The sequence below is a fragment of the Engystomops pustulosus genome, chromosome 11 (genome assembly GCF_040894005.1).
Source record: "Engystomops pustulosus chromosome 11, aEngPut4.maternal, whole genome shotgun sequence".
In the NCBI taxonomy this organism is placed as follows: domain Eukaryota; kingdom Metazoa; phylum Chordata; class Amphibia; order Anura; family Leptodactylidae; genus Engystomops; species Engystomops pustulosus.
The window spans coordinates 14,945,330-14,968,711 of NC_092421.1; the positions used below are offsets into that span (position 1 = coordinate 14,945,330).

The following is a 23,382-nucleotide window of genomic DNA, read 5'->3' on the forward strand; positions in this document are numbered from 1 at the left end:
CCATTGTAAGGATACATTGGGAACCCTCCCGACGGAGCCTTAAAACGGAGGACAAAAATTAGATATGAATGCAGCTTAATCCCCAGCAAATTTTGTATTCCAGAAAATAGCTGGAATCTGATTGGTTACACTGGGCAGATTTGATAACCCTTTCCCAATTATATATCAAACCAAATCTTGTTTTGCTGATCTTTCTACAATGAAGTGTAAAACTTCATATTCATATCATTACCATATAATTACATACAGCTTTTGTTCTTGTGTTTCGGCTTTGGGGAATTGTTCTTGTATTGTTTACAATCTGAGACCAGAACAAGGAAGAATAAAAATCCATATACAGCTCGCATTGCAGGGAGTATTGATAGAAGTAACCTTATACTCCTGTATGCTGCTTTCTTCGGCTAGACAGAATTTCCTGCTCGCTCTTGATATTACATTCCAAGGAGAAGGATTTCATTGCCTTTCTTGAAAAAATTGGAATTTCTATTGTTGGAAAAGAACAATTCAAATTAAGTTTCATATGTACTAACATTTTGGTATGTTTATTTTATTTGTAAATTAATGAGCCTGAAATGCATAACTTTGAGCCTATAATTCTGTCCTTTCTGATACTTTTTTTTTTTTTCCCCCATAACCGTTTCCATCGCCTTCCCATATCTCCATCCGCTTCCTTCTAAATATGGGCACTGAAACAGGACACTAATGCCATATCGACGTCACCTTAGGAATATTAACATCTCTTTTATATTCACTCCTAAACAAACTGAAGCACAGATGAGACCCTGGAGCTACCAAATGTAGCACCTTTGTACCCACCTAGTCACCTTCTAGCAAACCATCCAACACCAGTTCAGGGTCACCATACAATTTTGCGGATGACTCTTCTTATTCAAATCTTTGAGACCTCACCCAGCAAGCCAAACCAACAACAAATTCCCACTTATGGGAGGGAGCATCCCATGATGAATCACTCTCCCACCAATTTTAACCAACTACAAGGACCCCTAACCTGCCAACCCCTGACTATGATATCTAAATAGACTGTACTCCCAACAGAAGGGCAGGAAGGAGGCTTTCTTGGTTATGTTGCGCCAAATGTTCCAAACAAGGTGTAGAATTGAACCTTCACCTCACAGCCGTTGGCCCCCTCCTTGGTTCCCTCTCCATAAGTCATGTCATGCAGGCCTCCACCCCTTCCCCCCACTCAGCTATTTCTTTACAGTTTGATATTTCCTGAATTCATTGGCCATGGTTGGCCTGTGAATCTCGAATCTTGCCCGAACCACAGTGCCAAGGGCTGTACTCTGTGTATGATGCAAGGAATCCCTGCTTCCCAGCAAAACTGCAGCGCCGTCATGTGCTCATGATCTTGAGCTGTGTGGAGTGTTGCTGACATAAAAGCTTCAACTTAAATATTATCAGTAGATAAAACTTTTTTACAGACCAAAGTTTTTACAACGTGACATTATATACGACTGCACTAGGTACACCCAGAGGCCAAAACTGACACTGCGGGGCCCAAAATCACTCTGTACTATGCCCCCTATTTTAGGTATTATTATATTAAAATAGGTTTTCCAGCATGGTATAAGGAAAACCCCGCCTCTTTTAGCTACCTTGTAAGGCAGCTCTCTTAACATCAACCATGACCTTCAGGAGGCCTAATGACATGATGCGGGATTAAAACCAAACCAGTAAATCTATTCCACAGGGAACAGATTCCCAATTATAGACAGCGCTGTTTCGACCTGGTTGGGTCTCCTCAGTACAGCGTAGAGCACTGGTTTGGCTGAGTGAGAGGCTTTTGACTATGGTCGGGAAGTAAGAGTTATCGTTGGGGTGATGCCACAAGTCCCGTTTTAAAGCGCGCTTTTTTTAGTTCATTTAAAAAACGCACACATTTTTACCATTTACCATGCGTTTGGCTGCTTTGAACCTGTTTATCTTAAACGGACTTAAAACGCATGCTTTAAAACGGTCCAAAAACGGGGTGTGTGGCATCACCCTTACGGAGACTGCCAATTAAGGCCACCTTGTAGGCGTTGGGCTTAATCCTGCATCATGTCATAAGGTCTCCTGAAGGTTATGCTTGAAGTCAAGGGAGCTGCTTGTGAAGGAAACTGTGACGTTTCGGACCCCTGAAAGGTACACAAGGTCACTTAATTATCCTTTTACAGACACTCAGAACACACAGGTTCTGAGAGGCGCAGGAAGTGATTTAAAGTTGCCAACACAACTTCCGGATATGGCACAACAAACAATCACAATGGCCTAAGTGGCTATAAGACCCCTTTCACTAGCATTAGTGAAACAGAACCGTATCAACCAAATTTAAGCTGCCACCAGTTCTCCTTTAATATAAACCCGGTCCGTAACGGGATTATATAGAGTGAGGAACCAACCCGGTGGCATGTATATAGGCGAGACATGGACGTTTGGGTTTGTGAATCGAGATACAAGGGCAGCACAGGTTAAATTTTATATTTAATTGCCTTAAGGGCACTCTAGACAAAACAATATATACAATAGAGATATATACAGTTAAACAGAGTACAAAAGTAGCACTACAAGTATCAGCAGTTCAGTAAGTTACCTTATGTGTGAGCATAAGTACAGACACTCCTCTGCCCACCCCCAGGAGGGGTCATGGTTCCCTCCTGCCTGGTATGACAACTAGAACCTTGGAGAAATCGTAGCTTCTCAAGGGGGAGTCATAGGTCAGGGTTCTGGTATCATTGGATCTGGGGGAATCCCTGGATCGCAGTGATGCCAAACCTGACCCATTTGCTAAGGTTCTATGTATATAATATATAAATATCTCTGGACCCAAGGATGCTAGAGCCTTGGAAATTGGTCCACTGTGATTCGCTGAAGATAACTTCAAAAATGTGGTTCCCCTTGGTAATAACGCCATAACTGTCCATTATCAACGTATTGGGTTGAGTGTTTGACTCTTTGTTTCCCGTTTGAAAATGGAGGGAAAATCGTCTCAAGCCGTTGGAGACAATGTGGCTACAGAGATCCTTTGAAGCCCAGCCACCTGCCTTGTTTGGTAACACTAGCTAGCTCCATTAGGCTAATGAGGCTGGGGGGAAGTGGGGAATTTTAGTAGTATAAGGCCCCCCCCCCCGGCCATATTTCTCCAACTGCCTTACAAGGTAGCTAAAAGAGGTGTGGTTTTCCTTTTAGCATATTTTCCCAGAATCCTCTAGTGGCGCGTCAATGGATATTAGTCTCCACATGCCTACCTTCTTTTAGTTGGTCTAGTTTAAAGAGGTTGTCCAAGAGCATAAAAAACCCCATTGGTGGCTGGGAGGGGGCTAGTTAAAAAATTTACTTCTGCGGTCCCTCCCGGCATCCTGCACTGCCATATCTCCGGTGCATGCCCCATGTAAACAAAGTGGGGCATTAAAGCCGTGCTGTGCTTTCCTGTGAAGCCATGCCCCCATTTCCAAGTTGCTTTTGATAAGTCAAAGTCACCTTCTTGAGATTGAGATACTTTTTAATGGCTAACTGAAATATAAGATGTTACAAGCAAGCTTTCGGGACAGCTATGATCCCTTCATCAGGTATGGAATGACAGTCTTTCTGAAGTGACAAAGATCTTATACACCAGAGAAGAAATGCAAACAAAATGGAAACACGGTACAAAACTTTTTTTCCCCTTTTCCAAGACCACACCTCTTTTCCCCTTGTAAAAGTTTGAAAAATGCCCAACAATGTTAAATAAAATTTAGTCAGGACTTTTTGTATATTTTTTTTTTTTTTGGGGGGGGGGGGGGGCTAATCCTCACGTCCCGGGTGTCCTTTACAAAACTTTATTGGAGGCATATGTAAATTTTTTTTATGCGGCTACTGGGGTGTGGAGTAGCCGGACATGAGGCTACTAGTTGCGGCAACTCCACGCCCCAATAGCCACGTTACTCCGCCTACCATTTATTCGCAGTAGCTCCAGCCGCGGCCGCGCAGTGGAAGGCTTGCGTTCTGCGCATGCCTCCAATAAAGTTTTGTAAAAGACACCCGGGACATGAGGATTAGCCCAAAAAAGGGCTATCCTCAAGTCCCATTCATCCACCTACCACCCCTTCTACCTTTATAGGTAGAATCGGGGTGGTAGGTTCCCTTTAAGTTGAATTTGTATGTTAGTCAAAACAGGTATATTTTATAATTGTTATTGTTTTTGTTCCAGTGAAAATGGGATTTTCAAAATTCTTTGTTCTCATGGGAACAAGGATTATCAATCAAACTTAATTACAGACACCTTACAGCTGAACATTGCAGTCTGGGTCTATAGTAACATCCAGAGAGCTTCACCAGAGGTCACAGTGGGCAGACAGGTCCGTCTGTAACTAGGGGTCATCTGTAAGTCAGATGTGCTTAAGTAGGGGACTGCCTGTAATTAAATTGTTATGAAGGAAAAATGACTGCACAGAGACTTTCACAGTATTGTGTTAGAGGGTAGATGATGATGACCAATGTGTTCTTTAGTTTCAATGTTGCAGAAATTTGGGACCCTTTAGAGTGGAAGATCATTTGTAGCAGTTTGCTGTGATGTTTAGATTATTAGTGGGCAACGCCTGTAAATGATTGTGCTGCTATCACTGATCAATGTCCGTCAACCACTATAGAACATTTTATTCATTTGTTTTAGTTTTATTTGTTTTCTCTATTTTATTAAAAACTATAAAATTAAACAAAAATACTGTGTCGGAACGCCGCCTCAGTGTCCACCGGTGCTGTGGGTGTCAGTTTGTGCAGAGCATAAGCATTGCTAAGTAACATCAAGTTGTCAGTTTCATAAATGTGTAACATGAATAAGAGATTTGGCAAAATGCCCCAGGATTGCTATATTATTGAGGGTAAAAATGATTAATTCCGAACTCGTACATATAGTTACTTCATACTGGGTGTTTGCATGATACGTCAGTGAGACTGTTGCAGGTCAGATGTGCAGTAGTGAGAATTGTTCAGCTATAGCTAGTGTTGTGGGCTGCTCTCTTCTACTAGGAAGTTCCTGGTTACACCTTAGTTTTTTGGTCTATTATTTATCCCATTCTCCTTTCTTTATATAAGGAATTAAAGCAGCTGCTCGGTGGGAGGAGACTGAACACAGCGAGATGCAAGGCATTATAATGCTTGTAGGAAACTGCATCAAATTTTATCAGATTTCTCTAGAGTTGGGCTCTGTACAGTGAGGGCCAATTATGTATGAAAAAAGGTACAGCTACACAATAATAGTCATTATTCACCCTTTTATTAATCCGTTAAGTAGGATTTAGTAGTTAAAGATGGCCGCTTTTCAGTGAATCTCTTACATTAGACATGTCTCTTCATGTATATGCTGTTCCTTTCAGATGACTAAGATGGTTCCCCTTTTCCCATGAGCAGTGCATGCCACTGATCAGACAACTTTCACTTGTCCTACCCTCTGTCATATACACCTTAGTACTTGGGAATGTGACCCATGCAAACAGAATTTTGGCCAAAATTATTGAGGAAGTGAAAGTAAAAACTGTTTTATTTACTGTTGTGTGTTGTTTTTTTTTTTTTTTTTTTTTTTTTTATTTGCGCACTTTTTCGTGACAACACTGAAGCTTTGAGCCAAATAAATCTTTGAACTGCATCTGCACATGATTTATCACTGATCACCAAAAAATTAGCAAAAAAAAGAAAATCCGCTCGAGGGATAAATCAGAGCAAAAAAAACCAGATGCAAATTACAAGACCTAAGATACATCTGCACCTATATTTATGCATTAAGTTTTTCTAATATTTACACTTCAAATTTATGCTACAAAACCTAAAACTCTGCCCTTCACCTCGCTAAACAGGTCTATTTTACTTTGATACGCTTCACTCCTTACTAACACCAAAGGTGCGGCCACCGGTCACAGACTTTGGGGCTGCAGATTTGGCCACCCACTTTAAGGATAAAATTGATTGTATTCACCCTGAAATAATTGCTCAATCCTCTCACCCCACTAATCCCTTTCCCTCCGGTACCTTACCTTGTTCACTCTCTTCCTTTGAGCCAGTCACAGAGGAAGAAGTGTCCCGGCTCCTTTCCTCTGCTCGCCCCACTACCTGCATCAGTGACCCCATCCCCTCACATCTCGTACAGTCTCCTCAGCAGTCACTTCTCACCCCACTAATCCTCTTCCCTCCGGTGCCTCACCTTGTTCACTCTCTTCCTTTGAGCCGGTCACAGAGGAAGAGGTGTCCCGGCTCCTTTCCTTTGCTCGCCCCACTACCTGCGTCAGTGACCCCATCCCCTCACATCTCGTACAGTCTCCCCAGCAGTCACTTCTCACCTCACTAAAATCTCAACCTCTCTCCTGGTGTTGTCCCCTCTTCTTTCAAGCATAAGGTTGTTGAAACCTTCACTGGACCTACCCAATGTTACTAACTACAGACCAGTTTCTAACCTCCCTTTCGTCTCCACACTTCTGGAACGCCTATTCTCGACTAACCCGCTATCTTTCAGCTAACTCCCTCGTTGACCCCCTACAATCTGGTTTCCGCTCTATCTATTCCACTGAAACTGCCCTTTCTAAAGTCTCCAATGATCTCCTCACTGCGAAATCCAAAGGTGACTATTCTCTCCTCATTCTCCTGGATCTATCGGCAGCGTTCGATACTGTGGACCACCAGCTCCTCCTCAGGATAATTCGCTCTATTGGCCTGAAGGACCCTGCACCCTCTTGGTTTTCTTCCTATCTCTCTGACCGCACTTTCAGTGTCTCCTTCCTGGATCTTTCTCTTCTCCTCTTCCTCTCAGTGTCGGGGTTCCTCAGGGATCAGTCCTAGGCCCTCTTCTCTTCTCCCTCTATACTGCCCCCATTGGACAAACCATCAGCAGATTTGGTTTCCAGTATCATCTCTATGCTGATGACACCCAGCTGTATACTTCTGCACGTAACATCACCCCTGCCTTACTCCAGAACACTAGTGACTGTCTCTCTGCTGTCTCTAACATCATGTCCTCTCTCTTCTTGAAACTTAATCTTTCTAAGACTGAACTTCTTGTCTTTCCACCATCTACTAACTTACCTAACCCTGACCTCTCCACCTCGATCTGTGGGATCACTATAGCATTGAGGCAGCAGGCCGCTGTCTTGGGGTTGTGCTGGACTCTGACCTCTCCTTTTCACCATATATTCAATGCCTTGCCGGATACATCTCAGAAACATTTCCAGAATCCGACCGTTTCTGACAATTGAAAATTGTTGCACTTATTCACTTTCTACTAGACTACTCTAACTCCCTACTAATCGCTCTTCCACTCGCAAAACTCTCTCCTCTATAATCTATTCTTAATGCAGCAGCCAGGCTTGTTTTTCAGACCAAACGCTACACGGATGCCTCCAGTTTGTGCCAATCACTGTACTGGCTGTCTGTCCCGTCTGTATTCACTTTATAATAATAACCCTCATCCACAAAGCTCTGAATAATGCTGCATCTCCCTATCTTTCTTCTCTCATCTCAGTCTATCACCCTTCCTGTGCTCTTCGATCTACCAGTGACATAAGATTAACCTCTACCTTAATTCGAACCTCTCATGCATGTCTCCAGGACTTCTCCTGAGTTGCTCCAATTCTCTGAAATGCCCTTCCCCGAACTCTGACTAATAGCCACCCTCCAAAGCTTCGAACGTGCTCTTAAAACCCATCTCTTTAGGCAAGCCTATCACACTCGCTAACTGCATGAAATGTAAATTCTCCCTTTACTAATCCATCCTATCTCCCGTCTATTTTTTGGGAAAACAGCAGATATATACCAAGCTCCAGGCTTCTCTGCAGTTTTTTACACCTTGGACCCTGTAAATTAAATGGCGGCTGATGGCTGGTTCAAGCAGCTGAATTTATTATTTATTAAATTATTTTATATTGTTCCCTTATAAAGAATGGCTGGACCATTCTACAAGCTCTTGTATCACCCCCTCATCCTCATAGACTGTAAGCTCTTGTGTCACCCCCTCATCCTCATAGACTGTAAGCTCTTGTGTCACCCCCTCATCCTCATAGACTGTAAGCTCTTGTGTCACCCCCTCATCCTCATAGTCTGTAAGCTCTTGTGTCACCCCTCATCCTCATAGACTGTAAGCTCTTGTGTCACCCCTCATCCTCATAGACTGTAAGCTCTTGTGTCCCCCCTCATCCTCATAGACTGTAAGCTCTTGTGTCACCCCTCATCCTCATAGACTGTAAGCTCTTGTGTCCCCCCTCATCCTCATAGACTGTAAGCTCTTGTGTCACCCCTCATCCTCATAGACTGTAAGCTCTTGTGTCCCCCCTCATCCTCATAGACTGTAAGCTCTTGTGTCACCCCCTCATCCTCATAGACTATAAGCTCTTGTGTCCCCCCTCATCCTCATAGACTGTAAGCTCTTGTGTCCCCCCTCATCCTCATAGACTGTAAGCTCTTGTGTCACCCCCTCATCCTCATAGACTGTAAGCTCTTGTGTCACCCCCTCATCCTCATAGACTGTAAGCTCTTGTGTCACCCCTCATCCTCATAGACTGTAAGCTCTTGTGTCACCCCTCATCCTCATAGACTGTAAGCTCTTGTGTCTCCCCCTCATCCTCATAGACTGTAAGCTCTTGTGTCACCCCTCATCCTCATAGACTGTAAGCTCTTGTGTCACCCCCTCATCCTCATAGACTGTAAGCTCTTGTGTCACCCCCTCATCCTCATAGACTGTAAGCTCTTGTGTCACCCCTCATCCTCATAGACTGTAAGCTCTTGTGTCACCCCTCATCCTCATAGACTGTAAGCTCTTGTGTCACCCCTCATCCTCATAGACTGTAAGCTCTTGTGATCAGGGCACTCACTCCTATTGTTCCATATGACTGTTTGTACTCTGTAATGTTATATATTTGTATATGTCCCCTCTGATTTGTGAAGTGCTACAGAATTTGATGACGCTATATAAATAAAGAAAAATAATATTATTATAATGTTGAACAATTCTGTACATCAAATTTTTTTTTCTTATTTCTTATCCAAAATTTAAGGGGAGTTTAGTGCAAAATGACTGGTAAACAAATAAGAGCGCTGTGTAGGGGCAGAAACCTTCCTTTATCGCAGCTTTATTCCATAACATTTTGATTATAATCTTATTTTTATGGAGTCTGCAAGTGCTCTGGGAGCTGTCCGATATGTCAGGTTTTCTTTTCTGCCCCTGATGCATATGCAGGCTGATTTCAAAATGGACAAAAAGTTGTTTTTTTTTCCTTCAGAAAAATATGTTCACAGATTTCCCTTATAATTTATTACAATGTGCAAATCGTACATTGTAAAAGATGGGCAAAAATGAGATTCGAGGCTGTTATGGCAACTGATCGCCGCTCCCCGATGACATCAGAGGGAGCCACTATCAAAACAAAGAGTTGCGTCCGGTGGCAATCAAAGGGCTAACGCCCACGATCGGTGCTAGCGGTGGGTGTTTGCTGCAATATGCAGCAAACCCCATGTCTGTATGATGAGGGCTCGCCCCGTGAGCCATCTTCATACATCCTACATGGCGAACAGGTACGATAAGGAGTTAAAATTATAGACTGTTCATGTCTTTGTCAGCCAGGGATCAAATATTTCCTTCACTGTAGATCGATGATTTGTCATAATAAATGTTAAATACGCAGAGTAAATGACATGTCTTCAGTCATATTTGGTCTATTTCAGTTTATTATAGCAGTTTTATAGTGGAGATAAATGGAAATGTTGACTTTAGTCTGAACTGAACCTTTACCCACCAGCTTGACAGGAGCAAAGCACGGACACCCCCTTCCCTTATTAGCTATATTCTCATGGGTCCACATCCAGGCTCTTGTATGCAGGGCTCTATCACTGATGCCCTCATTTAGTAGAACTGTCTGTCTCTGCTTGTGACCCAAAGGTAATAAAAGAGAAGTCATCACTATATTAATCTCAAGGACTGACAGGTTATTGGCTCTAGAGGTCTAATTAGTGGAGAAGCTACACGTTTGACCCTTTGGAGCCACCGTTACATTAGTAACATAAAATTATTAGGGACTTGCTACATCCAGCCATACTAGTTGTGCAGGTAGACGGACATCTCAATGTCAGGACTAACCTGCCTCTTCTTCCTACACACACGAGACTATTTAGATTCAACGTAATCAGATTTTAATGTTTCAGTTCTATTTGATGTATCGAATGTTCATTTCCTCAAAAACAACACATATACATAGGAAACAAGCAGAAGTATAACATATAGAATATACAGTACCTGCCTTCAGTTCTCTTGTTAAAAAAAACAATACAATTACAAAGCAATTATTATGTAACCCTAATGATTGAGGAAAGGGGGAGATATGTCTATTACTAATGCCTTATCCTGTGGAGAAGTACAAAACCTGAAAAACCCCAAACTTTGTACTCCTTAAATGCGGTGTGTAACTGTATACAGGCGGTCCCCTACTTAAGAACACCCGACTTGCAGACGACCCCTAGTTAAAAACAGACCTCTGGAAGTTGGTAATTTACTGTACTTTAGTCCCAGGCCACAAAGAACAGCTATAACCGTTTTTAAATGTGTCTGTAGTTAAGCTTTATTGTTAATCCTGGTTCTGATGACAACCCAACATTTTTAAAATCCAATTGTCACAGAGACGGGAAAAAATTTTGTTTGGGGTTACAATTATAAAATTTACAGTTCCGACTTGCATACAGATTCAACTTAAGAACAAACCTACAGAACCCATCTTGTACGTAACCCGGGGACTGCCTGTATATCATCATTCTTGCTGATTTATTCCATTATACTGATTAGTTGATAAGTGCCACCAGGCTGGGCTTATTCCCAGCGAGTGTCCTGCTCATATAACGTAACCCGACCTAATAACGCGTTGGTCTTTGGATCTGTGAGGCTGTCACAAAGGCCATTACTGTAAATATGGTCAGGCATGGAAATGTTCCATAATGGGGCATATTTAATAAGGGTTCCGCCCGCAGACCGCATTTCTGGTGGGTTTCCCGACCATTTTCGATTTGCGCCGCATTTAACAGGGGTTTTTCTTGCATGCGATCGGATTTTGGCGCAATCGCTCCGACTTTCAGGTGACTCAAACCGGGGAGGGTTAGCCGTCGGACAATATGACTGATTCGAGCGCGGTTTAATATTCAAATTGTGTCGCAAGACATGCACTCACATACACCTGGAAGAAAGTGAACTCCGGCGGACCTGAGCGGGGAAGCGACAGATGCAGGATATCGGGCGCACGATCTTAGTGAATCGCGCCGGACTTCATCCTCGTCTATCAGTCCGGATCGGGGATCGCGACGGCACCAGGTAAGTAAATGTGCCCCTATGTCTGTAGTAGAATTGCCCTTGTGGCACTTGCCGTCTTATTAGCATAATGGGTGACAGATCTTCTCCACACGGAGGATGAGATGATCTTGTACAGAGGTATTCCTGCACAGGTGAAGGGTCCTGCCAGGTACTTTCTGACCTTTTATTATCTTTATAGTAGTCTTCAGCTTTTCTGATACTGAGCTCTAAATTTTGTGACTTCTTATATGTGAGCTCCCACTAGTGGCAGATGCAGGTAGCTCAGCACGTTATATATTCTAGATAATTCAAAACGCTGCTTTCCCTGGATCTCTGAATAAAATAAAGTTTAGCAAAAATAGGTTGCAATTAAATCCTTAAGTGGTTTTATGACATCTGCATCTAATTTCATCTCGCTTTGAAGCATTACTGGATCTATTAGTCTGAGCTCTAATCATTATAAAACCGCAGAGCTTTATCTCTCAGGTACGGCGGCCTTGGTAATATTAGAAAGGATTTAGGCTACATCATACACGGTGTGTCCTTTAGTTAAACTAAGGCAGGGAAAATGAAGTGTGTGGGTGAAAATGATCAGTTAGTAGAAGTATATATTTATTTTCCTTCCACTATTAGGAAAGTGACGGGTAATTACAGTATATTCCTACGTTTATTCTGAGAAGACTCTTAAAATGATTTTCATTGGTCAAAAAAAATTTCTTCAGTGGTTTTAGATTTGTTTCCCATCAAACCCACTATGCAGTCATAGAATGGTGTCTGCTGCCTCCACTAGAGGGAGTGTGGGAGCTGACTCATTGGGAAAGGGCTACATACATTAAAACTCCAACGCGTTTCTGGCATGGTATGTACCCCAAATCCAATCATCAGCTGTCCGAATTGATGCAGAATGTCAAATCATGGAAATTCTGTGTCATGAATGGAAACATTATAGCAAGTAGTCTCCACCCAAAACCTCTGTAAAAGCCATTTAATGGACAGAAATTGAGTTACCCCTCAAGGACACACGACAGCCTTTCCTCAAAAGCCTTCCACAATGTAAAGCTTGCTTACCTTCCTGTTCCACAAACTCGTAGTAACCGTAGTACTACAGTGTTGTGTAAATGATGAGTAATATACAACTTTTTTACACTGTACCAATACCAATCCATCTCTATCCAGCCCTTCCCGCTCCTCCTGTAGTCCTGGCAGCCAAATAGCGCTGAGCATGGCACATCCTGGGCTGTATTGGATCACAGGAGAGAAAGCCTTGAGTCCTAGCAAGCAAACTCTGTGTTGGGGTGAAGGCCTGGGTGCCCACATAAAGGGCTCAAAGTGCCACCTCTGGCACCCGTGCCATAGGTTCGCCACCACTGTCCTATGGGGTCTATACTTAAAGGGGTTGTCCACTTTTAGCAAATAACTGATATAGTTTGTGTAAGGAGAAGTTATACAATTTTCCACTATTCTTTCTGTATCAGTTCATCATGATTTTCTAGATCTCTGCTTGCTGTCCTGCCATAGAAAGCTGCCAGGTTTACGTCCAGTGGATAAAGACCTGTCCATGGTCACACAGATGCACTGCTCGTTATTACCACAGAGTAATTGGAACTGTGTGTTATAATGAGCCGTGCACCTGTGTGTCTATCACAGACCATGGACAAATTTCTATCCACTGGAAGTAAACATAAAAGCTTTCTATAGAAGGACAGCAAGCAGAGATCTAGAAAATGTGAGGAATTGATACAGAAAGTGTGTTTGAAAATTTTATAACTTTTCCTTACACAAACAATATAATAATTTTTTCTTTATATAGCGCCTACAGATTACGCAGCGCTGCACAAAGCATGACCAGTTGTTCCCTGTCCCCAAGGGGCTCACAATCTAAACAACCTACCAGTATGTTTTGGAGTGTGGGAGGAAACCGGAGTACCTGGAGGAAACCCACGCAAACACAGAGAACTTACAAACTCTTGGCAGATGTTGACCTGGGTGGGATTTGAACCCAGGACCCCAGTGCTGCAAGGCAGAAGTGCTACCCACTCAGCCACCATCCCGCCCTGATATCAATTATTTGCTGAAAGTGGACAACCCCTTTAAAGTATATTAGCTGTCACCTGGTTGGTCATATTGGTCATAATCTGATGACGAGCTTTTCAGAGTTGAATCTGCTTGTGGTTATCTAGTAACAAACAACTTCTGGGAAATGATTGTTCATCTTCCTATGTAGTGAGTGGTAAAAGGACACGGCTGTGATAAATGGCTTTCTTACTTGGTTAATACAACTGTAATGAGGTTCAGAAAGCTTAGTGGTTCTATGCCTTGGAGCTCTCGCTATCAATTTGTATAGGAAAATGTAATTTGTAGCCTTTATGTCATGTGAGTCCAGGCTGTGCTACATTATGAAGGTCACATCAGCAGCTGACAATAGCATTGCCTCCTATTTTATGCAATGATCATTCTCTTTACTTGTATAAAGTTAAAATGTTACTTTTGTATCAGAAACATGGCTACTACTTCAAACTGTCTGGTTTTGCACTATAAGTTTCCATAAGAAAGTTGTAGCTTTTTTTTTTTTCATAGTGCCACATGTTAATTAAAAGGTTAATCTGGTGGGTTCTGGTGGATTGATGGCTAGATATTAATTCTTCTATTGTTCTTATTAGCAGAGATGACAATAACAAAGAAAACTACCCTCACAGAGCTACAGAACTGGAAGACAATGCAACATGTTCCAGGGACCTTCAGCACCACATGGATAAGAAGATGTATGATGGCTCCAGCAGACATGGAATTGGGATTTTGCAATCAAAGCAGCCAAGATCAGGAAGTCGGTCTGACAATGGAAAGATACATGAAGGAAACCAAGTAAGAGAAAAGTCATAGATGATATGAATTGTGTGTACATGTATAGTATTCTTACATTGAACATGGAAGCAGATCTACAGATAGCATGTTATAGAGCAGAAAGGGCTGACAATATTGTACTTGGAGTTCTATCTGCAGGCAGCATGTTATAGAGCAGGAGAACACCAAATACGATATCTTAAGCTACTCCTGCTCTATAACATGCTGCCTGCAGAAATTGTACTTGGTAATCTATCTGCAGGCAGAATGTTATAGACCAGGAGATGTTGAATATATTGTACTTGGTGTTCTATCTGCAGGTAGCATGTTATAGAGCAAGGAAGCTGAAGATATTGTACTTGGTGTTCTATCGGTAGGCAGCATGTCATAGAGCAGGAGGAACTGAATATATTGTACTTATTGTTGTATCTGTGGGCAGCCTGTTACAGAACAGGAGAAGGTGAATATATTGTACTTGTTGTTCTATCTGCAGGCAGCATGTTATAGAACAAGAGAAACTGAATATATTGTACTAAGTGTTCTATTTGCAGGCTGCATGTCATAGAGCAGGCGGAACTGAGGATATAAAAAAAAAAAAAACACAATTGCCCATTGATCATCAGCCAGCTCACCCAAGATTCCCAGTCTATGGATCCCTCCTCTTGAAGTCCAAAGCCCACAGACACATAACTTGCAAAGAAACTGTGGGAGAGGAGGCGCACACCAAACTGACTGTTTCTCCATAGTGTCAATTAAAATTTTATTTTTATTAATTAAAAAGTGCTATAACATAAAGGGCCTTCCCCTTTCTCAAGTGATATTTGTCAGTCTCTGTGTCTTGTAGGATGCCTGTGTCCTCCAATAAAAATTCATTTTATTGACACTATATGGAGAAACAGTGGGGGTCATTTACTAAAGGCCCGATTCGCGTTTTCCCAACGTGTTACCCGAATATTTCCGATTTGCGCAGATTTTCCCTGTATTGCCCGCGCGATCGGATTGTGGCGCATCGGCGCTGGCACGCACGCGACGGAAATCGGGGGGCGTGGCCGAACGAAAACCCGACGGATTCGGAAAAACCGCCGCAGTTAAAAAAAAAAAGTGTCGCGGAGCTTACACTTACCTTCACTAGGAATAGGCCGGTGAACTTGAGTGCGTTCCGATGCTCTTCAGCGCAGCAGCGCCACCTGGTGGATGTCAGAGGAACTGCCTTAATGAATCCCGGCCGGACCCGAATCCACCGCAGAGAACGCGCCGCTGGATCGCGAATGGACCGTGTAAGTAAATCTGCCCCAGTGAGTTTGGTGTGCGCCTCCTGTCCCCCAGTTTGTTTGCCAGTTGACACTCCAGCACCCCAAGCCTGGAGACCAAAAGATTTTGGTTGCACTCAAAATAATCACCCTACAGGCCAATACTAGAGTTGTGCCTTTAAGTTGAGCACAATCAAACTAGGTGAGCACCTAAGGATATAAAATTATAACTCAACTTTACATTATCGCCCTGTGAGCGCTTTTGTCTTTGTTTTCTTCTATCTACATTCGGCTATTTTCCTACTTGCAAAGAAAGATAACTCCGTGCTCTCCTGTATATACTTTCATCTTGTATACAGGTCTCCTTCATTCCAGCCTTAAAAGAATACAGTATTTATTTAGGAAAACCCCTGCATAGCAAATAGCTAAATGAGAAGGTTCACAACACATCAGGAACTCTAGGTAGTAATTTGTTGTAGTCTTCCTTGATTTGACTTTTGGAGTATTGCTTGATTATGTTGTGGTGGTGGTGGTTGTCGTCATCTCATGTAAATGGGAGACCAAAACTTTTGTTCTCGAAGATGCATCCAAGGATTGATTTGAGATTTTTGTCAGAATAAAGAACTGTATTAACCATAAATGAGATGTTATGCACAAAATGACATCACAAAGGTATAATAAACGTAATGGCAGAATGCATGCAACATATGATGTAGACTACATAACATCTCATTGTAATTCTCCATTGTAAGGAGATATCGGAGGGATTCCTGATGTGTCCTTACCATGGAGGGCAAGGACATGTATGTGCTCACAGTGCTCCTGTTCCTCCTCTTCCCCCCTGAAAGTGGGAGGAGTGGTGAACATCAACCGAAACAAATGATTGGCTGCTGCCAATCTTCAGGGCGTTTCTCCACAGTGACAATAATGTCTTTATATGGATAGTTACATCACTGGGGTCTTCCCTGAGTGTACGCTCAACTGAGGTCGGGGGTGGATGCAATATTGTTGCATCCGTCCCCCATAGGCTATTATGGCCACCGTTGTCCATATGCTTTTCTCTGCAAGAGGAAGTAGGATGTAAGAAATAGCTTGATGTGTCTTTCCATCCTATGTTTCCTGCAGGATCTGATGTATATAGGCAGATGGAGGCAAAAAGGATGCCTCTGTATGTCCGTATATGTCTATGGATACACTCAACATAAATGATAACGTGACTATAGCCTCACCTGTATAACCTGTACAGCCAGCGGTTTGGATGTGCCCTATTATGTGTAAGCAGTATGGAGGCAACTTCATTTTTTTATATATATTTCCTTTTTTTTTTTTTTTAACATAAATGGAAACAGCCTGATATTTGATGAATTAGGAAGCCCCCCCGGAATGTCAAAATCACTTTACTTTCTTCTTCTGATTTTTAATTTGCTCATCAACAACACAAGAGCCATTTTGCTTTCAGCAGCTGTACTATTCAGATGGTTATAAATAGGATTTGCAAGAGCGATCACAGCTGGGTCCTATTTCACTGTATAAAAGCAGAGTCAATCTCCAAACTGATGCGCCAAAAATTAACCGGTGTTTACAATGAGGCTGATAATCATCTATGGAGAAGGCTTACAATCCTGTCTGATTCCTGGCATCCAGACTGCACCGTACTGGACTGTACATCATTATTCCTACTTTGTAACAAGTCCTGGAATTCAGCGTTTTGTTTACTTCTATTATTGCTCCGTTATACTTAGTATCATTCTGTACTGCTTGGTAGACTGTGTGCAGGCAGTCCCCAGGTTACATACAGGATAGGTTCTGCAGGTTTGTTCTTAAGTTGAATTTGTATGCAAGTCGAAACTGTATACTTTATAATTCTAGATCCAGACAAATTATTTTGGGTCTTTATGACAACTGGATTTTAAGGATCTCTCCTGGTTTTTGGAGAACAAATAATTGTGTTGGAAGCCTCCTGTTACCAGGCCTCACAACCTCTGACTTTGTAAGTCATGGTTAATATTTTAAACATAATTTGTTGTAAAATGGGTAACTAATGGAGAGGAAGAAGAGAAGTGAGGAGGGATTGCAGTCTGTCATCTCTATAGAGATAAATAGGGCAGCCGTCTCGGGGAGCTGACGAGGGGTGCGATGGGGGTTAATCGGACCCACATTCTCGTGATCTGTGGGGGTTCCATCACTGAGACCCCTACCGATCAGCAAATTGGGCCCTAACTTGCTTCATGGGAAAACCTCTTTAAGGATAGATTGGATGGAAGACCACAAGGAAGAATATTGAAGTATTCCAGGCAGTAGATGAGGGCATGGACTAGTAGTACTGTAGACTCTGGGTTTGCGGAAGGATTGGATGGGATAGATGTTCTTGAGATGGAGGCGCAGGTTGTAGTAAGGGATTGGATTTGAGGCTTGCAGCGACCTGTCACCAGGAATGTCGTTTTTTAGCTGTAGACTGTTTCCAGTAGCCTATGCTATGCTGAGGTTTCATTTCAGTAGTTAATAGTTTAATTCCCATTACATGGCTCCCTGCCAGCAGTATGTGTGAGTCCCTGGGGAGGGGCAGCTGCAGACTGTGTTGCCTGTGTCAGTCTCCTCTCCTCCACACTTTTGCATCTCCCTCTTGCTCCTCACTTCCTGTCTTGTGCAATGGGGAGGGAGGTGGATGGTGTGGAGGAGAGTAAGAATGCATGAGCAGATACAAAGAACACACATCCTGCTGGCAGGGAATAATGTGAATTAAACTTGTATAAACTACTGAAATGATGTAGAATGCTGACAAAGGCATTTTTAAATCGGTATAGTGCAGGCAATTGGAACCCGACACCAGATAAAAATAGACATTTTAGATTGGTAGGAGTGTAGATCCATGGATTGTGATTTTTTTTTTAGGCCTGGATGGAGGGTTGAGATGGGTGGCTGAAAGATTATTAGTTCAGTTTTATCCACGTTAAGTTTTAGAAAACTGGGAGAGAAGGTGGAGGATATGGCTGATGGATACTCTGGAAGTCCGGTGATCAGAAATATAGATCTGCATGGGAGTGGAATGAAAAGCTGTGGGATTTAATGAGCTGTCCTAGGCCAGAGATGGAGAAAAGTAGGGTTCCCAGGACAGAACCTTTTTAGGATGCCAACAGAGAGTGGGCCAGGTGAAGAGGTGCTGTGAGTGACCCAGACTAAAAGTCCCATTGGAGAGGTTTCGGGAGATCCATGCAAGGGCCAGATCGGTGACACCAAAGGAACAAAGCATCTGCACTAAGAGATAATGGTCAACAGTGACAGAGGAGAGGTCAAGGAGGAGGAGAGCAGAGCTAACTATGTTTTGCCCTAACAGACAGTAGGTCATGGGAGACTGCAGTGTGCTGGAGAGGAGGAGGAGGTGACCCCTCCTCCCTCAATAGAAAACAGCATGCCATGTGCGGCACCGTATCCCCGCCATGCCGCTATTGCCGTCTATGGGGACGTACATGTGGCCGCATGTACGTCCCCGGTGGCCATGTGGATAAGCCCTCAGGTAGGAGGTTAGTTCCAGATGGACATAATAGGGCACATTTACTTACCCATCTTGTTGATGCCACCGATCTGGAATGTCCGAGGATTCGGAGCTGCCATGATTCACTAAGATCGTGCGTCCAATTTCCTGCATGTGTCGCGTCCCCGCTCAGGTCCGCCGGAGTTCACCTTCTTCTTCCCAGTGCTTGGCTTGCGATAGTATTTTGAAAGTTAAATTCCGCACTTAGTCCGAATCAGTCGGGTTCTCCGACGCCCACGCCCCCAATTTGTGTTGCATGCAAGCCGGCGCCGATGTGCCACAGTCTGATTGTGTGTGCCAAAAACCCGGGACAATTCAGCGCAATACGGAAAAAATTAGCAAGACCCGACGGAAATGCGGCTGCGGGACCCTTAGTAAATGAGCCCCAGTGTTCCAGGAGTTTTGATGAACATGGAAGTAGTGCGATGTGTTGTTAGTTCAGCAGAGAAGATAAAGTCCGAAGAAGGAGGGTTTTGTGTAGGTTTTTTACCTGTATATATGGTATACATACCATAAAGCGCATTGCATAGCTCTCCACGTTTTCTACTGTACTTATGATTCACATTTTGCATCACTTGATGGCAGCCAAACATTGTCACTCGTCTTATGTTGTGTTTTACGTCAGATTTTCTGTATCTTGTGGGCGGTTTATAGAGCTGCGTCTCCTCTACTGATAGATTTGCATAGGACTCAAAGGCAGATGCTGTCATAACAACCCTTCCATTTTAATACTGTGACAAAATCTAGACGCTGCTACACTGACAAGCCATTGTTATGTGCATTGTAATATCACCGATTTCCATTCACAATGCCGGGGGTCTCCACTCTGCTTCATTCTGTGCAATGATAGCTTACCATTGAGTATTTATATAAACGGGCAATAGGGCAAAGTAGTTTTTTCCTTAATTCTAATAATCAGTAGCATAATAATAATTGGTATGTAATGTATTATACTGTTTCCAGATCACAGGTAAAATATAAAGTACATTCTGATATATTATTGAGTAACCTGCATGAAACTCAGATCTGCCATAGTATCCAACATTGTACAAACTACATTGCCTTGTCCGATGCTGGATGCTAAATTGTCTTAAATGGTGTAAGGTTAAAGGTCTTCTATTTTCTAACCAGGATGAAGGATTGTAGATCAAGCACACCGACATACTGGTGTGTGCCCCCTTTGGCAGGATCTGCTATTCTTTAAGCTTGTTATGCCCTTGTTAAGAAAAAGTCTCAAAATATGCAAATTAGCCTGAAGGATTCCATGAAGGATTAACATGTATGGAGCCCCTCAGGCTCATTTGCATAATTTTAAAAACAATATTAAAAAAAAAAACAGAACATAAGAATCTAAAAGAAGAGCTGATCCTCTTCTTCGTGGAAGCACATGTGTCTGTGGCACGCTGCCCTGACACACTTGGCCCGGCTTGGAGACCAGGCCCAAGGAGATATCCACCTACAGTGGCCTACCTTATCCTGCTGCTGTAGCAGCCAACTATTGTCTCCAGCCTGACGCTACCTTTACCAGGCACCTCCTGTGGAACGATGTCCAACTAGCCATCTCGACCCAGTCAATGTTACTACTGTTGTGGGCGTCACAGAGTTCCAATAAACAAACTGTCGATCGAATGTTTTACAAACTCTGTAGAGAGTAGAAAAGCAAAGCGGCACTCCCCGGGATAAAAGCGGAAAACTTTATTACAACAATGAATCCAGGACAGGGATGGATACACGCCACGCCTAGCCGTGGCGTGTATCCCCCCTGTCCTGGATTCATTTTTGCAATTTTCCGCTTTTATTTTCCGCTTTATGAGTGCCGCTTTGCTTTTCAACTCTCTACGGAGTTTATGTGCCTTGCCATTCAGTGTGCACCCGGGAACGAGCGGGTCAGTGTATCGGTGAGATAGTGGAGCCGCAAGCGGCGGGAGTAATACTGGAGAACTGTTACACCAAAAGGCTGGTGCCGGTCATCTGTGCTCTTTGATCACTTGGATGTTTTACAAACTCTATGTATCAGGGTTGCCCAAGGGAGAAACCGTCTACAACTTCAGCCTCTCCCTCATTTCATGTACCTTCCATCTGCCGGAGATCTCCAGGCTGTGGACGAGGCCTCTGTTCCCTGGCACCGAGAACCGTGACCAAAGACTAGCGCTAGAACGCGCTCAGCCAGCCACTCGGGTACTTAGGGCTCCGGCTGTCCCCAAGTGACACAAAAAAGGCCCCAGTGGGGGATGTTGCATATATATATATATATATATATATATATATATATATATATATATATATATAATTTTTTTTTTTTACCTGGCCACAGAATATATAATAGGATACAGTATTTATATACTTGCCCCCTGTGTTTAGTGCTATACAGAATAAATTATTGTTCATCACTCAGACCTTTCTCCTTCGTTTAGCAGAGGCCGCCTGAAGCTGCTTTAGATAAATTTCTCCTTATCGGTGTGTGAGTTGGCTCTTGTCCATTTCCTTTATACTGAGGTGAACTGCTTGAGATTACATAAAGCAGTTTATTTTCACATGGTCATATTGCAGGCTGGTTATAGTTGGTATCACTGCACACAGTCTGTGACAATGTCACTAGAGTCTTGAAGGTCAGGTTTTTCAAGGTCCATGAGAGCCACGCTCTCCACATGAGTGCCGTACGTCCGTTCTGTTGGAGTTACTGATGTAGCCAAATGTAAAGTGCCCCTCACAGCATTGTTAAGTCATCCTTTAAAAAGGTAACCTGGAACCAGGTATCACCCCACTAAACTTCTAGCCCCCTCAGGGTGTGAAATGTCCTTTCTAAATTTCACCCGTTTACCTATTTAAAAAAAAACAACAAAAAAAAAAAAAACTCTCCCCTAAAATCGGGCAAATACGACTCTTCTCATCTTCTCATGAGATGAGTCAAGTTTAGTGGTTGGTGGGGTAATGTAATTTCAGAAGCCTATATCTTTAGTTCTGTAGTTTCTAGATACAAGCTTTTTGTGTCATAGTAAAGATAAGAATATGGTTCATATCTGGACATACAGGCATTTATAAAATAGGCGGGAACTGGATATTTATCTGCTGGATATTTATGGCTCACAAAGCCATAAGCCTGATGGGATCTGAAACATGAGCTACAAAAAGCTTGTTTCTGTGAAACTGTGGTACTGTGGAACAGAAGACAGTGGCTTTTGAAGTGACTCTACCCCTGCAACCACTAAACTTGACCCATCTCATGAAAAAAAGAGTCCTATTTGCCTGAATTTGGGAGAGATTTTTTTTAATCGCTAAACGGGCGATGTTTCACATAAGAGGGAATTCTAGAAAGGACAAGTCATACCCTAGTACTGTAGCTTGGTGAGATAAAACCCAATGACAGGTTCTCTTTAAAGGGAGCCTGTCACCAGGGTTTACCCCATTATAGTGTTATATCCTATATAGATCCACCGTATTGCGATAATACTAGTAAATCTAAGAAACCGTATGTATATAAAAGTGTTTCCTTCTCCATTGGATGGACTCGTCATCTTTCCCCCCTCCCCTATGCTACAAATCATGGAAATAATTGCAATGCCTTTGCTGAATCACATTTGATCTATGAGAGTGTCAGAGATGGCCGAGCGCTGTGCTCAGTAATTTTCCAGCGCTGCAATAATATTGAATGGAGCAGCAAGGCGAGTGTGCATTATTTCAGTTAAAGTGGGACCCCTGTTATGAATCGTGGGGGTCCCAACTTTTGGACCCTCAATGATGAGATTGCTATTCCCTAAACCACTAGGATAGGGAATAACAATCAAAGTTGGTACAACTCTTAAGTTGTTAATGCTGCCCTTCCAAGCTCAATATAAGCTATCAATATGGCCCGTAGCAGTCTATGGCACCATCATTCTCATCCATACTATGGGCATGTTTGTTGGGTGTTACAGTATTTTTCTAGACCTTTTATTTTAGTATTAGATGCTCTATGTGTAATTAATACAAGTAGGAAGCAAGAAGTGGTCATTGATTCTTTATTACTCTAACATACACCAGCCATGGCCCCGGCTTCATTTTAATTGCCTGGAAATGTTGGCCTCAAGATTTGCTCTTCTGTTTTTTTTGGTAATTGGTCATTAAATGAAAATACACGTGTAAATAATTAAAAGGGAATTGCACTTGTCAAGAGCCGCGTATCAGTAGAGCTTGAATTGTTCTGTCCTATACATATTGTACTACAGATGGACAAATCCTACGGGTCAGGTAGACTTCTTATGTTGAGGTGTGTGGAGGCTAATTGAAGCCCCTGCTTTGGAGACCAGCCAAGAATATATTAAGGGACGGCATCATTAGAAGCAGTCTGACTGATGCCTCAGAAATGCCCCCCTCCAGACCAGACTGTGACTGAAGCCCCAGATAAGACTATGGCTGACACTGCCTCCCTCCCACCCTAGATTCCCCAGACCAGACTATGGCTCAGGCTTTCGTACCCCCAGACCAATCTG

At 42.9% G+C, this 23,382-nt stretch overlaps 1 protein-coding gene across 8 annotated transcripts in view; it reads left to right on the forward strand.

Moving 5' to 3' along the window:
- FAM13C (family with sequence similarity 13 member C) overlaps nt 1-23,382 on the forward strand; it is a 190,421-nt gene that overhangs the window by 118,468 nt on the left and 48,571 nt on the right. For 6 of the 8 annotated variants that reach the window (XM_072131207.1, XM_072131200.1, XM_072131203.1 and 3 more), the window contains one exon: nt 13,951-14,152. In XM_072131207.1, the coding sequence (XP_071987308.1) occupies nt 13,951-14,152 (202 nt within the window). The remainder of the gene's footprint in view (nt 1-13,950; nt 14,153-23,382) is intronic. The other 2 variants (XM_072131202.1, XM_072131205.1) reach the window with 1 other exon arrangement.